At 39.8% G+C, this 14,305-nt stretch overlaps 1 protein-coding gene across 9 annotated transcripts in view; it reads right to left on the reverse strand.

Moving 5' to 3' along the window:
* Positions 1-1,747: 1,747 nt before the first annotated feature.
* The window catches only part of CR2 (complement C3d receptor 2), a 34,647-nt gene continuing 22,089 nt past the window's right edge, over positions 1,748-14,305 (reverse strand). For 7 of the 9 annotated variants that reach the window (XM_030301878.1, XM_030301874.1, XM_030301871.1 and 4 more), the window contains 8 exons: positions 13,954-14,036; positions 12,600-12,992; positions 11,215-11,400; positions 9,976-10,164; positions 9,211-9,234; positions 8,045-8,120; positions 3,663-3,771; positions 1,748-2,492 (listed from right to left, as the gene is read on the reverse strand). In XM_030301878.1, coding sequence (XP_030157738.1) covers positions 3,678-3,771; positions 8,045-8,120; positions 9,211-9,234; positions 9,976-10,164; positions 11,215-11,400; positions 12,600-12,992; positions 13,954-14,036 — 1,045 coding nt within the window. In that variant the 3' untranslated portion in view covers positions 1,748-2,492; positions 3,663-3,677. The other 2 variants (XM_030301870.1, XM_030301872.1) reach the window with 2 other exon arrangements.

Raw genomic sequence — 14,305 nt, forward strand, 5'->3', positions numbered from 1 at the left:
GAGAGAAGGAGACACAGAATCCGAAGCAGGCTCCAGGCTCCGAGCTGTCAGCACAGAGCCCGATGTGAGACTTGAACTCACAAACCGTGAGATCATGACCTGAGCGGAAGTCGGACGCTTAACCGACTGAGCCACCCAGGTGCCCCTAGAATTAATCTTTTTAATGCACAAAATAGAATACCTAGGATTACAAAGGAAAGCGGCTATATTGAAATTTAGTTCTAGCCATAAACCTTTGGAGGTCTGTGGTCCCTAAGGACCCCAGATTTAAAAGTTAGTTAAAATAAGAGTCAGTTGTATGTAAAGCAAGAGTTGGAATGAGTTGTGTGGAGAGTGGAATAATTGCAACCGTCAAATGCTGTAGAGAAGGGAGGGGGATGGGGGTGGGAAGATATAGTAGCAGATATTAGACCACCCATTACCACTTCCTTTTGCACTGATTTCCTGACATCTGCTTTCTCACCCCCTTTCTTGAAGGTCTAGTTCTCAGCTCAGAGCAGCCTTCTCTGCCGTTACTCCTGTTACCATCCCCATACTCACAGAAGCTAAGGAAGCTGTACAAGCCGGACACAAGTATTTGGGTGAAGTGACAGAGGTGGAGGGAGAGGAGGTTGACCCAGTTACCCTGTGATGCTTTCATCAGCTCCTAAGAGAAGGAGAATAGAGACAAAGGTAGAATAGATAGCTTGAGGTGCATGGACGGATAATTTGGAGGAATGAAAATAGTACTGATTATGACTGAATAAAAGATGCTGAACAGCATCCCAGTTTTGGGTATGTGTCTAACGAATTGAAAGCAATGAATTGAATTGAATTGAAAGCAATGAATTGAATTGAATTGAATTGAAAGCAATGAATTGAATTGAATTGAATTGAATTGAAAGCAATGAATTGAATTGAAGAGCTATTTGCACACGCATGTTCATAGTAGCATTATGTACGGTAGTCATGAAAACAGCCCAAATGTCCACTGACAGATGAATGAACTAAATGTGATATATACAAGCAATGAAATATCATTCAGTCTGAAAAAGGAAGGAGATTCTGACACATGCTACCCATGGAGAAAAGTTGACGTTATGCTGAGTGAAATAAATCAGACAAACATGGTAGGATTCCACATATAGGAGGTATCTAAAGTAGTCAAATTCATAGGAACAGAAGGTAGAGTAGTGGTTTCTGAGGGCTGGAGGAAGAGGGGAATGTAGAGTTATTGTTTAATGGATAGAGCATTTCAATGTTCTAAGATGAGAAAGGTCTAGAAATCTGTTGCACAATAATGAATATGCAAACATTTATGAACTGGACATTGGAAAATGGTTAAGATTCTAAATTTTATGTTATGTATATTTTAAAACAAAAACAAAAAAGATGCCAAACAGAATACATAGTCTAGGAGAGGATGGCAAGAGAAATTTGTGGTAGCCACGGAGCAAGGTTTTATTTTGTCAATAGTATAAATGCTAGAACAAGGAAAATTGTCAGCTGGATTTCGAGTGTGGTGGCAGGGGGCTAGGGAAAGGCGTTGTCTGGACGAATAGAGAATATCTTGAGGATGAGGGAATGGAGTTTGTGGGTTGCAAGTCGGCTAAAACAACAAAGTGGGAAGATCCAGAATGTATAAATGTTAGATCAGGAACTCTAGAAACCTTAACTAACTGCAATTAAAATTAAAAACAAAAAACGAAAAACAAAAACTCTAAGAGTTCATTGACTCTAAGGAAAAAAAAATCCTGTAAGGCAAATGTTTTTGTTAAAAGATAAAATTTATTTGAGTAACCACTGTACACATTATTAAAGGACACAGAGCTTTGACAAAACTGCCAAGGAAATATCCAAAGCCTGAATTGTACACCAAAACCTTACAGTGAAAACTTGACTCCTATAATGAAAAAAAAAATGTGCAAATTGGAATTACTGAGTGATTATGGAAAGGCAAAGTATACACTGTGGAAAAAGAACAACAACCCTCAAAACAAGCGGAAATACAGGTGAAATGTTTAACCATATGAGAGCAAGATGCTACTATTAAAATAAAATTAGACTTCCCAACAGAAGAATGCCCATCATAACTGCATGAAATCCTCTCTCCTTTGCTTAAATAGTTAAAACCACTCTAGAACCAAAAATATATGGTGACAGTAAGTATGCTGATTACAAAAGAAGGGTCGAGATAGGAGGGCAGCGCCTTTTAGCACCTTCCTTAATTAAAATGGTGACACTTATGGAGTTCTGTTGTTTGTAGCCATAGCCAGGCTCCAGGCACATCACAGGGGAGGCGTCAAAAAGTCCTTGAAGAGAGTGTGGCGGTGAGACTGGGATCTCATCTTTATTATCAAGCAAACTTTCTTTGTTCTGCTTGAGAGAAAGTGCATATGGGAAATCATAGCTTATGAAGTCATTTCACTGATGTTGAGACCATACTCATAGACTGGCTGATATTAAAATCGTTTCGTCCCAACTGATGTTCAGTAGGATCCAAACAAGGCACACTGCAATAGAGAATTTCTGTTCAGGGGGCAGCAGGAAGAGCAGTGATGTGACTCAAAATTTACATAATGAGAACGTTAACATTCTCTCTCTCCCCCAACTGTGCTATAACCGATAGAGCATCAAGCCTCTTAGAAGACACTTTCTATCAAGAGATCCCTTCTTCAGAAACAGGATCTGAAGCAAATAATAATTAAATTTTATGTTGATAAGTAATAAGTAATGAGATAGAAATCCAAGCAATGGTATCATTCTTTCTCATTCATGCATTCATTCAACAAATTATTTATAAACTAGTTTTACTTGGGACCCCTAGCGGTTTGGATTTAGGTATCACTCTGGCCTGGTCTCCGCTGTTCTCTTTCCTCTTTCCATGGTTCACCAGCAGTAGGTAATCTTGGCTTTCTTAGCTACCATACCAGTTTTTCTGTATCTTGTTTAAGGTACTCTCACACTATGATAAGTCGATGTGTATTTTTTGTTCTATTGTTTTTTATTTTGTTCTATTGTTTTCTATTTCTATTTCTATATTCCTATTTCTGTTTTCTATTCTATATTCTATTGTTTTCTATTTTTTGTTCTATTGTTTTGTCTATTTTTTGTTGTAAATAAGTTCCAAGCGGGCAAAGGGGTTTATTTTTGTATTTTATAGATTATGTAAGAGAAAGCAATTTGAATGTAGATTTGAGTTTGAATTCAGCCTCTGCCCATTACTGATCCTGAGACCCTAGCCAATAGTTCAGCTTTGCGTCTCTCACCTTGGATAGTGTATGCTCACCTGGGTATTATTTGGAGATAATCCTTTTCACTGTTGTAGCGGGGACTGAGACAAGGCATGAAAAGTGAGTATTATCTCAAAATAATACCGAGGTTCCCTCTCATACTCCATGACTCTGGATGTGGAAGGACTCAAGGTCCGGCATGTGGACCTTTTCTCTTCCCTTAATTGTCATACTATGTATTTAGTATTTGTTGAATGGATGAATGAACTGAAAAGAACCCATGACATTAGTTTGGCAATACGAAGTAGGTAAGTTAACAATTTCTGGGCATGATTGCTGAAGACTTGTGCAATACAACCATACTCATTTAGTACTATACTTATTGACAAATACAAACTGAAGGCATTTTGATGGATGGGTGAATAAAAATATTTCAATTTCATTAGATACCAGTTTGTCTTCTGATTAGCTTGCCGGGTTGTATGGATCAATAGAATAGACTTCTTGTGTTTCTAAATGAAGATCTCCTTCTATAGGGCTTTTGTTTGTATAATAATTCCTAAATGGAAAAAGGAAGAAAAAAGTAAACTCTTTACTCATTGGCCATGATTACTATAAACATGTCATAGTTGTTTGTTTTCTGTAATTCCCATCACGTGATAAGTACTTTTCATGAATGGGTTCATTTTGATGTCCTAAGTATCATATGAGATGATCACTATAACCCCTATTATTTGGAAAGGCCCTTAAAAATAAATAACTTGCTAGGATGCTAAGTGTCCAAATCAAAAGTTGGTACAAGGTTGCCTTCCCTCGGATCGAGGACCCTCAATAACTTAGAACTATGATCCTCAGTTTGAAAAAATAAATTAAAAAAAGAAGCTTTAATTTTAGGACATGACCATAAATTTACCTTTGTGGGACACAGTCTTCCAGTCTAACTGAAAGGAAAGTTTTCATATTTGATGTTAAATTCCGAATCCTTCTGTAGTCTTACAGCACTAAAAGCTTGAGATAATTTTTAAGAGGACATTTTTACTTTTACACTTTGAAAGCCCACACACTTCACTGTGCTCCTAAAACCCCTTGGCCAAAATTAGCAAGAGACATGAAAATGTGATCACATTATCAGGTAGCACTCTGAAATAAAGTATTACAGAATTACCAAAGAATGATTTCTGCTAAGGTTACTCAGAGCATGTCACTTACTACCATATTTAAGACGTCAGCTTATAGATAGAGGCGTCAAGAATATTATACAATGGTAATTTTTAGGTCTATGTGAGATTTAGGTTTCATTAAAAGATCTTAGATGTCTAGAGAAGAAGAGTGGTCTCTCTCAAATGTTTGGGTGGCTTTAAAAAATATTTAATTTCGCGGCGCCTGGGGGGCTCAGTCAGTTGAGCATCTGACTCTTGATTTCGGCTCAGGTCAAGATCTCACAGTTTGATCGAGCTCCGCCTTGGGCTCTGCGCTGACAGCTGACAACGTGGGGCCGGCTTGGGATTTTTTCTTTCTCCGCCCCTTACCCTTGCGCAAACTCTTTCTCTCAAAATAAACATTTTAGAAAATATTTAGTTTTGTTACTTAGGCAAAATTTCTAAGTGCCCGATTATTTATCTCGTTTACAGAAAGTATTTAAGGCAGCTCAAACGTCTAGATCAACTATCAGAAAATAAATTGAAGTCAGTTACAAATTGGAAATAAAACGAGTGATGCTTAGGAATGGAGTTTAATATATAGGTTTGGTTTATATCAATGGAGGTGCTTCAGTATAGTACATGATATAGTCCCATTCATAAACTAAATAATCTGCCTGGAACATTATAAATTATTTGAGCTTATAGGCATTCCTAAAGTTTGCCAATTTTCCTACACATGTGACTCTCTGATAACAAAATTAGTGGTATGAAGGAAAGTGATAGAGACCACATTTTCTATTTATTTAAACTTCTAATTACTCTTGGCTAAAATTATCTTTGAACTTCCTGTGAGGAAAGCCATGTGACTGACATCCCTATTTTTCTTTTTTGAGACCCTTTTCTCCCTTGATTCTGTGAGACTACTCCTTCCGTCTTCTGACTGTCCCTTCTTCTCCTCCCTTTTAAGCATTACTGTCCTTCTGAGGTCCGTTTTCATCCCTATTCTTACCTTTTATGTTCTTTTTGGTCTCAAGGCTTCAAATGTGATCTAAATGTCACCTGCCGGAGTCCAAGTCCCTCTCTTGCGTCCTGCATCGTGAGTGCCCCCAAAGTGAACTCCCCTTTCTCCACAAAACTGCCCCTCTCCTCTTTTGGTGAACCACTGGATCCACTCCACGTGAGTCATTCTTTTTCTCTCCCTTCTGCCCGCATTTGGCAAGTCACTAAGTCCCAGAAATCCTCTCTTCTAAATAGTGACGATACCTCTTCTATCTATTCCATCCTCCCGATCCCCACCACGGCTGCTTTGGTTGGAAGCCCAATCCTGCCCTTCTTTTGAAAATGCGTATCTGAACATATTATTACCTTGCTCAAGATCTGACGGGATACCCACCAACTCCTCTGTCATGGTATGCAAGGCTTTTGGTGATCTAGCTACTGCCCACCTCTCTAGATTTCCCAGTGACTGTTCAATGGAACATTAGTTTCATGGCATGCTCAAGCATTAGTTGAGAAAGAGTTCTCCAGTCCAATTAATTTGGGGAAGTCCGGTTTGAAAATAAAATGAAACAGGCTTCTTCGTTGTAGGGCTTTAAATATTCTCATGGTCGTTGTGAATCTTCATGAGAAAAATAACGCATGTTATTTGGTCACAGAACACCCTTTTTATTTCCTGAAGTCATTGACAAAATGAGGGCTATATGGTCCGTATTCTGGTAAACACTATACAGGCTAAAGTATATCACAGTTGTAGATCCTTGTAGGACCTGCGGTGCTCAGGCCCCGCCGGGCTCAGAACAAAGCACTCAGGTTCATAGATGTCATCGTTACAGAGGTTCAGCGTAACCCCGTCACGTCTAATGCCTCCATCAGGCATTTTACAACGGTGAACAGTGCGTCAGCCCTGATAGATCCAAGTGACTTAGCATGTGAAAGTAATGTTGCTGGAGTTTATGGGTGACATGTTTGGGGTGACATGACGTGGTCACCCCCCCCCCACACACACACTAGAGGTTACCTGAGACGTGGTAAGGCTTCACCTGATTATCTTCTCTAACACTGGCACATACAGAGATTCAAGAACCTATGCACACAGACCATCCCTAGGCTGACATCTGATGGTCTCATTTGCTAAAAAGGTATCCTTTGCGCTTATCAGAATATTTTGATACAAGATTTATGGGTTAGAGGGGTCTTTTACACCATCTCTCCACCTAAATCTATGCTGCCTTTTCCTTCAGTCACCATGTCCCAGTTGTGTCAGATTGCTTGCGTAGTTCTCATAACACATGATGGAATGACAAGCCTCTGGGTTTTCACTCAAACTGCTCGCTTACTCTTTCCAGGAAAGCCTTTCTCTCCTGGTCTACAGTTTCTTGAGGCGCTTTTGAAACATTTTGTTCACCATGGAATTTTCTTTTCTGCTACACATTCTCTGTGACTTGACCATTTGCTTTGTGCACCCACCAAATAGCACATAACCTACTATGGCAGTCAATATTACATTATAGATTAAAATATTTTAAAACTTTAATAAGTTAAAAATAAAACTAGATCTAATCTCTGGATAATAAAACATAATATAACAAAACACAGAAAACCTAGTAATATATTTAAAAGTAGTCATGAAAACAACAACCAAGCGGAAGAAAAGATCACTTGAACGAATAGAAAGGCCTACGATGCTTCTGAAGAGGAACACATTACAGAAAAAGATGCCAATTTCCCACCCACTAATCTATAGACTTAAGTGTAATCACAACATATGTTGTTTTTGGAAATGGCAAATGATCTAAAAGTCGGCTGGTAAGAATAAACAGAAGACAATAGAAAAGAAAATAGTAAAAATTATAGCAAGGGAATTCTTGCCCTGCCGTATATTAGAACAGTATAAAACTATACTAATTAAACACAAAGTGATTTGTGATAGAAGAACAGATAAGTCAATACAGCAGGAAAAAAAAGTCCAGAAACACAACACATCCAAAATACATTAATTATTCAATGTTTGGTCAAGTTAGAGCAAATTTTTTGGAAAGTCATTGGGCAGTATTTATTAAGCACCTTAGATGTTCATACTCTTAGTAATTCTAGACATCTGTGCCACAGAAATAAGTAGATGGGGGAAAGGTTTTATTCAAAAAAGTTTTATTCAAAGGGGTTTGTTGTATCTTTATTTATTATCAAAGTAAATGTGGAAGCAACCTAAAATTTCTACAATACAGAAATACATAGAACAATCTGCTGTTAAGTAACTAAAAAGAAAACATACGATACAAAAGATAAAGGCCAAATTTTAAAAATTTAGGTGGGAGACTATCATGCCAAAATTTCAGTTAAAGAGAGAAAAAGAGAAAGAAAGTAAGAGAAAGATCAGATAGGAATATACCAAAATATCTGCAGTTGTTACCACTGCGATTTTTCAAATTTTAATTTTCTAGATTTTTTAAATAATATATCACCTGAATAAACATCATTCAAATAAAGTAAGTGTTTGATGATTTTTTTTAAGTTCTTACAGAGAGGGCTTCCTCTCAAGAGCCCTTGAGAGGACAAGGGACCCACACAAGATCCCTTACTCCAGTGATCACACTACAATATTCATGGCATATAACTTGCGCTTCTGAATTTAGTTTCAGGCAAGAAGCCAAAACCTTTTGTGCCTTTTGGTCAAGCGTGCAATGAACTTACCGTTCTCTGTGTTTTAATATCGTGCATAAGGTGACACCAATCAAGAATATAAGAAGTACTGAGCCTGCAGAAAGACCTAGAAAACAAAACAGCAAGTATCAAATGCCAGAAAAGTGTGACCTGTATTGTTTTGAAGTCATTGCAGGGCTATTCCTAGTGTGTGGGGGGAATGTTATGTGATTTTATACCTATCCTTTCTCAGCCATATAAATACCGAATTCCTAAATAATCATACTTGGGATTAAGTGGGGTTTTTTTTGATTCAGTCCAGCCCACATTTAATCTAAAGCACTGAGCATGTGACCACAGGGCTCCAGTCACGTTTGTGTCTCCTTTCAGTTTTATTAGCAATATTCTCGTTACTGGGATGATATGAGGAGCTCAGGACACCGGGGTCCCCCGACTTGGCCAAACAGCATAACTCAGCTGTGAAATATATTTGGCCGCTGCAGAATAAGCCAACCTATTTGATAGTACTGAATCATGCAAATGACCAGAAGTTAATATAAACTACAATTTCAGGTTAAAAACTTGGAATTGCTGGCTGTTTAAACCATTTATTCAACTCGATGCAAAAGTGTCAGTGTGTAATATGGAGGACACATTAATAGAGCCTTAAAACAGCAAAAAGGATAATTTCCTAGGACTTAAAGTGAAAAAAAAAAATAACAGGCAGGATATAGGGCCTCAAAATACACTCATATTTTTAAAAAAATGTTTATTCATTTTTGAGAGAGAGAGAGAAAGCGAGCACAAACAGGGGAGGGGCAGAGAGAGAGGGAGAATCTGAAGCAGGCTCCAGCCTCCAAGCTGTCAGCACAGAGCCCAGCACAGGGCTCGAACTCACGAACCGCGAGATCATAACCTGAGCCAAAGTGGGACGCCACCCAGGCACGACTTACATATTTTTTATAAAACATTAGAGGGGCGCCTGGGTGGCTCAGTCGGGTAAGCGTCTGACTCTTGCTTTCGGCTCAGGTCATGATCTCATGGTTCATGGGTCTGAGCTCCACATCGGTCGCTGTACTGACAGTGCAGAGCCTGCTTGGGATTCTCTCTCTCCCACTTCCTCTCTGCCCCTCCCACATGCTCTGGCTCTCTCAAAATAAATACATAAACTTAAAAAAATCATTAGAGATTTAATTCAAATATTTAAGAAAACTTACCAGAAAGAAGAGGAGCAAGTGAGGCTAAAGAGAATGAATACAGAACCATGAAAATATTAGTCTAATTGCATGCTTCAGTGCAGCCCAAAGTCCCATGGTCATGTCCCCAAAGTTAACATTCAGCTCCACTCTCTCAAAATCCACTTAAAAAAGATGTGATGGGACCCTGGATTATAATCACACTTCATTTTTTATGTGACAACTCACTGGACTTTAAAAAAAAAAAAAAATTCACTTTAAGTCGGGGTAGTTCCTGAACGAAAAAACCAACATAGTCAATTTCATAATCAGAGACTTCTTAGGTTACAATGCAGATATTAGCTGTTGATATTTATCATTAATTCTAACAGGTTGTTCACCGTAGAGAGTTGTCAGAGGTGAACCATATAGTTTGTAACAGGTGAACGAACGCCCTTAGTTGGCATAACAACAATGTTCACCGTTGTCCAATCGGTAAGTGGTTATAAAACAAGATTCAGCAAAGGAAAGCTCAGTAGTGACTCCTTTCAAAACGTAAGGTTGTTAGTCTTGCACCTTATAAGTTAGTATTCCTCTCCCTTTATTTCCTTTCTTTATTTCCTCCATCCTCAGAGAGTTTTGCTTTTTGTAGAATCGACTACTAACTTCAAACTCTTCCATCAGTGTAGTGCTGGTCACAGACCCATGTCAAGTTAAAACCTAGAACTTAATGCTGAGGCATAGCCCTTGCTCTCTTCTCTCCAGTGAGGCAAGTACACGAGCTGCAATAGAGCCCTTGGTACTTACCTGGCGATTTGCAAACAGCCAGGGGCGGGTTCCACCGGTGATCATCCTGGCACTGGCTCTGGGGACTGCCTTCCAGGGTATACCCCTCCTCACACTCCAAAGTGACAATAGCTCCATACTGATACATTTTCCCAGGCTCCAGCCCCCTCTGGATTCCATTAATATACTCTGGGGAGCTACAGTTCACCTCTGAAATGGAAGAAAGCTAATGGAAGCTGGGTCATAGTTTAGCCTTTTCTCAAGGAAGTAGATCATTCTAAGTAAAGCCTCACTGTGATAACACAAAAGGATATCTTAGGCAGTCTTTTCGTGTCAACAATCCATCTCGATTACCTCTAGGCAATTGAAGCCAGATTATTTTCCTTCTTTGTGCTTTAGTTTCTAAACGGATAGTGTTGGATTGTTTTGATGGCTTCCCAGAGAAATGGTGAGGGCTGAATGGGTAATATTAAGAATTCTGAATGACTGTCTCATCTGCTTCACTGTTACCTAGAATTCTCCTTACAGGAACATGTTCCCTCATTTCTTCTTTCAACTTGCTGTGTAGGGAGTGATAGTGGGAGATTTGGGATTTGAATCATGACTCCTAGACTTCCCAGCTGTGCGACTTCAGGTAGGTTACAAATCTCTCATTCTACCAAGACCTCACCTGCCATACAGAAATAATAGTGGCACCAACTTCATATTGTTCTCAGGAGGATTAATGAAATAATGCATGCAAAATGGTGTGCATGGTTTCTGGTATTTAGTAAAAAGTGCTTGACAAGTATTGGATATTAACTCACTGTGTATTTCACATGTGTTGTTTATGCTAATGAAAGTGAAATCCTGAAACTTTTATTAAAAAAATAGACCCATAATGCCACCACCACTGATAGGAAATATACTGACAAGGTCATTGTGCGTTGTATCAGCATTTTGTCGAATGCACACTTCCATAACTACAACTGTAGTATAAATTCAACCTGTATTTAGTTATATAAGTTGTGTAAGTACTTCAGTTTTCTGTACTTAAAGGACTACATAAGCGATCACTCATCAGACAAGCCATTCCTTAAGTCATTTTTTCTTATTTTGTGGTTAATTAGTGGATTAATCCAATTAAATCAGTCCAATCAAATGCATTGTATTAAATGATCCAATTAACGCATTTGTCTATTTTACGTTGAAAGCACCGAACTGAATCTATCTACGTGGGAGAAATTTAATTGACAAATAAGAAAATAATAGACACCGCACCTTTACAATAAGGGGCAGGTTGGCTCCAGGTTCCCTCATGTGTGCAAAGGAGGAATGCCTCTCCCACCAGCAGGTAGCCTTGGTCACAGCTGTACAGGATTGACATTCCGGGAGAAAATCGAGCCATATCTCCACCAGTGTGATTCCCATTGGGTATATCGAGTGGAGGCTGACATCCTAAGAAAGCTTGGACACCAAGAAAAAAAAGGATCGTTAATTTAGCACAGAGGAACATATAGCCAACGCTCTCCGTGAGTGACAGTGATACTGAAAGAAGGTAGGAAACAAGCCAATGAATTGGTACCCAGAAATACTCATCCCACCCAAGCCAAGCAGCAATGGATGGAAATGTGCATTTTCTACATCTCTCATACGTGACCTAAAGATGTCAGAAGTGAAATAATGAAAAATCAATTGTTGTAGCCCACAGTTGTAATCTATCAGCTAACAGTGTTCTTTTCTTTTCCCTTTAAATAGCAGAGAGGCTGTAGTTTAATGGTCTCACACTCAAATGCCTACTGGAACCAGGAAGGGAAGCCGCTATATATCATGAACCCAAGAGCATCTGTCCTAAAAATGGCGGCCATTGCTACCCAATTCAAGCTACTGGAGCCTTGCAGGAAAGCAAAGCACCATATTTCAGCCAAAGAAAACAGTTCTGGTGAGCTGGGTTCGGTTCTTAGGGCACCAATTGGCAGGCTCGGTGGTAGGTAGTTTCTGACAGGAGCAAAACTGCCACACAATAACTAAAAAAAGAAAGACAATTCAATGGGTTTGAAGGCCAGCATTCCTCTTGAGAAAAACAAAGTTCTCTTTCTGGCTGCTATCACAGTTTTATATATCAAATCATCAAGCAGTATTATCATCAGACATTTCCCCTCCCAAAGATATGTGTATTTTTTTAAATTATAAATTAGTAAAAAGAATAGATTTCAGAGACTCCATCAGTTTGGGAGGTAACCATTATCCTCTCGTGTACTTTTGCTCAACGCACTTAGAAAAGGGGAAAAAGGGGCACCTGGGTGGCTCAGTCGGTTAAGCGTCCGACTTCAGCCAGGTCACGATCTCACGGTCCGTGAGTTCGAGCCCCGCGTCGGGCTCTGGGCTGATGGCTCAGAGCCTGGAGCCTGTTTCCGATTCCGTGTCTCCCTCTTTCTCTGCCCCTCCCCTGTTCATGCTCTGTCTCTCTCTGTCTCAAAAATAAATAAACGTTAAAAAAATTAAAAAAAAATAAAAGGGGGAAAAAAGAATCAGATGAAAAGACAAGACAAGGCGCTGTCTTTGCTTTTACATGCTTTTCTGCAGTTCAAATGGCCAGTGGAGATTCAAAGCTCTTTCCTTTATTCTCTGCACCATCCCATACTTAATTCCTTAAAATATCTTACCCATTTTGATACAAGTTGGTACACCTGGCACCCACTGGTTGTTGGTATGACACCTAATCAAGTTACTGCCATTCATGATGAAGCCGGGATTACAGGCGACATATACTATGTCATTGTGGGCATATGAAGAACGAGTTTTGTTTAGCTTATATCCATGTTTGACTTCTGGGTTAGGGCAATGGGTCACAGGAGGAGATTTGAAGCACTGGGGGGTAGGTCCACTCCAAGATCCATGTCCTTTAGAATCACTGATGCATCGTATATTTTTCTCTCCCAGAAGGGAGAATCCCTGGTCACATTCATAAGAGACTTCATTTCCATATAGGAAGTGTTCTGCCATCACACCCCTGGGCCTTCCGTGGTCAATCACTGGTGGAGGCGGGCAGTGAACAGCTGTAGAAGAGAGTTAGGAAATTCTACTTCAGTTGGACAGTCTTCATTCAGGCACGAATGAAACTAGGCAACTGTAGGTATTACACAGAGCGATAAAATAACTTAGATTTTAGGACCCGGGTTATACTTTCTTGAAAACAGCTTTATTAGGGGTGCCTGGGTGGCTCAGTCGGTTAGGCGTCCGACTTCGGCTCAGGTCATGATCTCCCGGTCTGTGAGTTCGAGCCCCACGTCAGGCTCTGTGCTGACAGCTCAGGGACTGGGGCCTGCTTTGGATTCTGTGTCTCCCACGCTCTCTGCCCTCCCCCACTCATGCTCTGTTTCTCTCTCTCTCTCACTCTCAAAAATGAATAAATGTTAAAAAAAATTTAAATATTTAAAAACAGCTTTATTGGGGCACCCGGGTGGCTCAGTCAGTTGAGCCTCTGACTTCGGCTCAGGTCATGATCTTGCACTCTGTGAGTTCGAGCCCCGCGTCAGGCTCTGTGCTGACAGCTCAGAGCCTGGAGCCTGCTTCGGATTCTGTGTCTCCTTCTCTCTCTGCCCTTCTGCCTCTCATGCTCTCTCTCTCTCTCAAAAATAAATAAATATTAAAAAATTTAAAAAACAGCTTTATTAAATTCTCTATGCGACTAATACATCATACTCATTCAAAAAATATTCAGGAAACACAGTGAAGTCTTCAGAAAGGAATAAATGCGGCTATGCTACCATGAACTAGAAACTTAGGCCATATATATATTTTCTTAAATCTTGAGCAGATATACGGCAAATACTCAGTTCCTACTTGACAACTTCATTTCCCAGTGTCAGTGCCCATCAAACACGGAAAGATTTGCCTTATCTTATGTACACGGAGACTGAACACACAGACCACTGAGGTAGTTATAGGCTAGCTCCTCAGTGGCCTGCCCTCTCTAACCCCCTACTGCCCCTCCAACAACTTTTTCTTCTGACTTACGTTTACAAAGTGGAATCTTTTGGAACCAAACCCTATTCTCAGCATCTTGACACTTCTGATAGGCATGTCCAGTCAGTCGGTACCTAGAGAGAGACTGTAATGCATTTCCTCTTCCTGATAGCACATCTCTGCCGCCTCTCTTCCTCAAATCACAGATGCAGGGGCATTTCTAAATAAGAACTTCGGGGGGACAGGAGCTAAAACTCTCGGCCCTCCAAGCACAAAAGCTACTTTAAACTGAGTTTTTCACAGCACAGTTATTTCCATGTCAAGAAAGGACTGAAAAGCCCTAGATGTTAGACCTTTAGAACCTCATGTTCCCTGTGAGTGCAACAATGAGGGACTTCTAAAT

This window comes from Lynx canadensis, chromosome F1 (genome assembly GCF_007474595.2).
Source record: "Lynx canadensis isolate LIC74 chromosome F1, mLynCan4.pri.v2, whole genome shotgun sequence".
In the NCBI taxonomy this organism is placed as follows: domain Eukaryota; kingdom Metazoa; phylum Chordata; class Mammalia; order Carnivora; family Felidae; genus Lynx; species Lynx canadensis.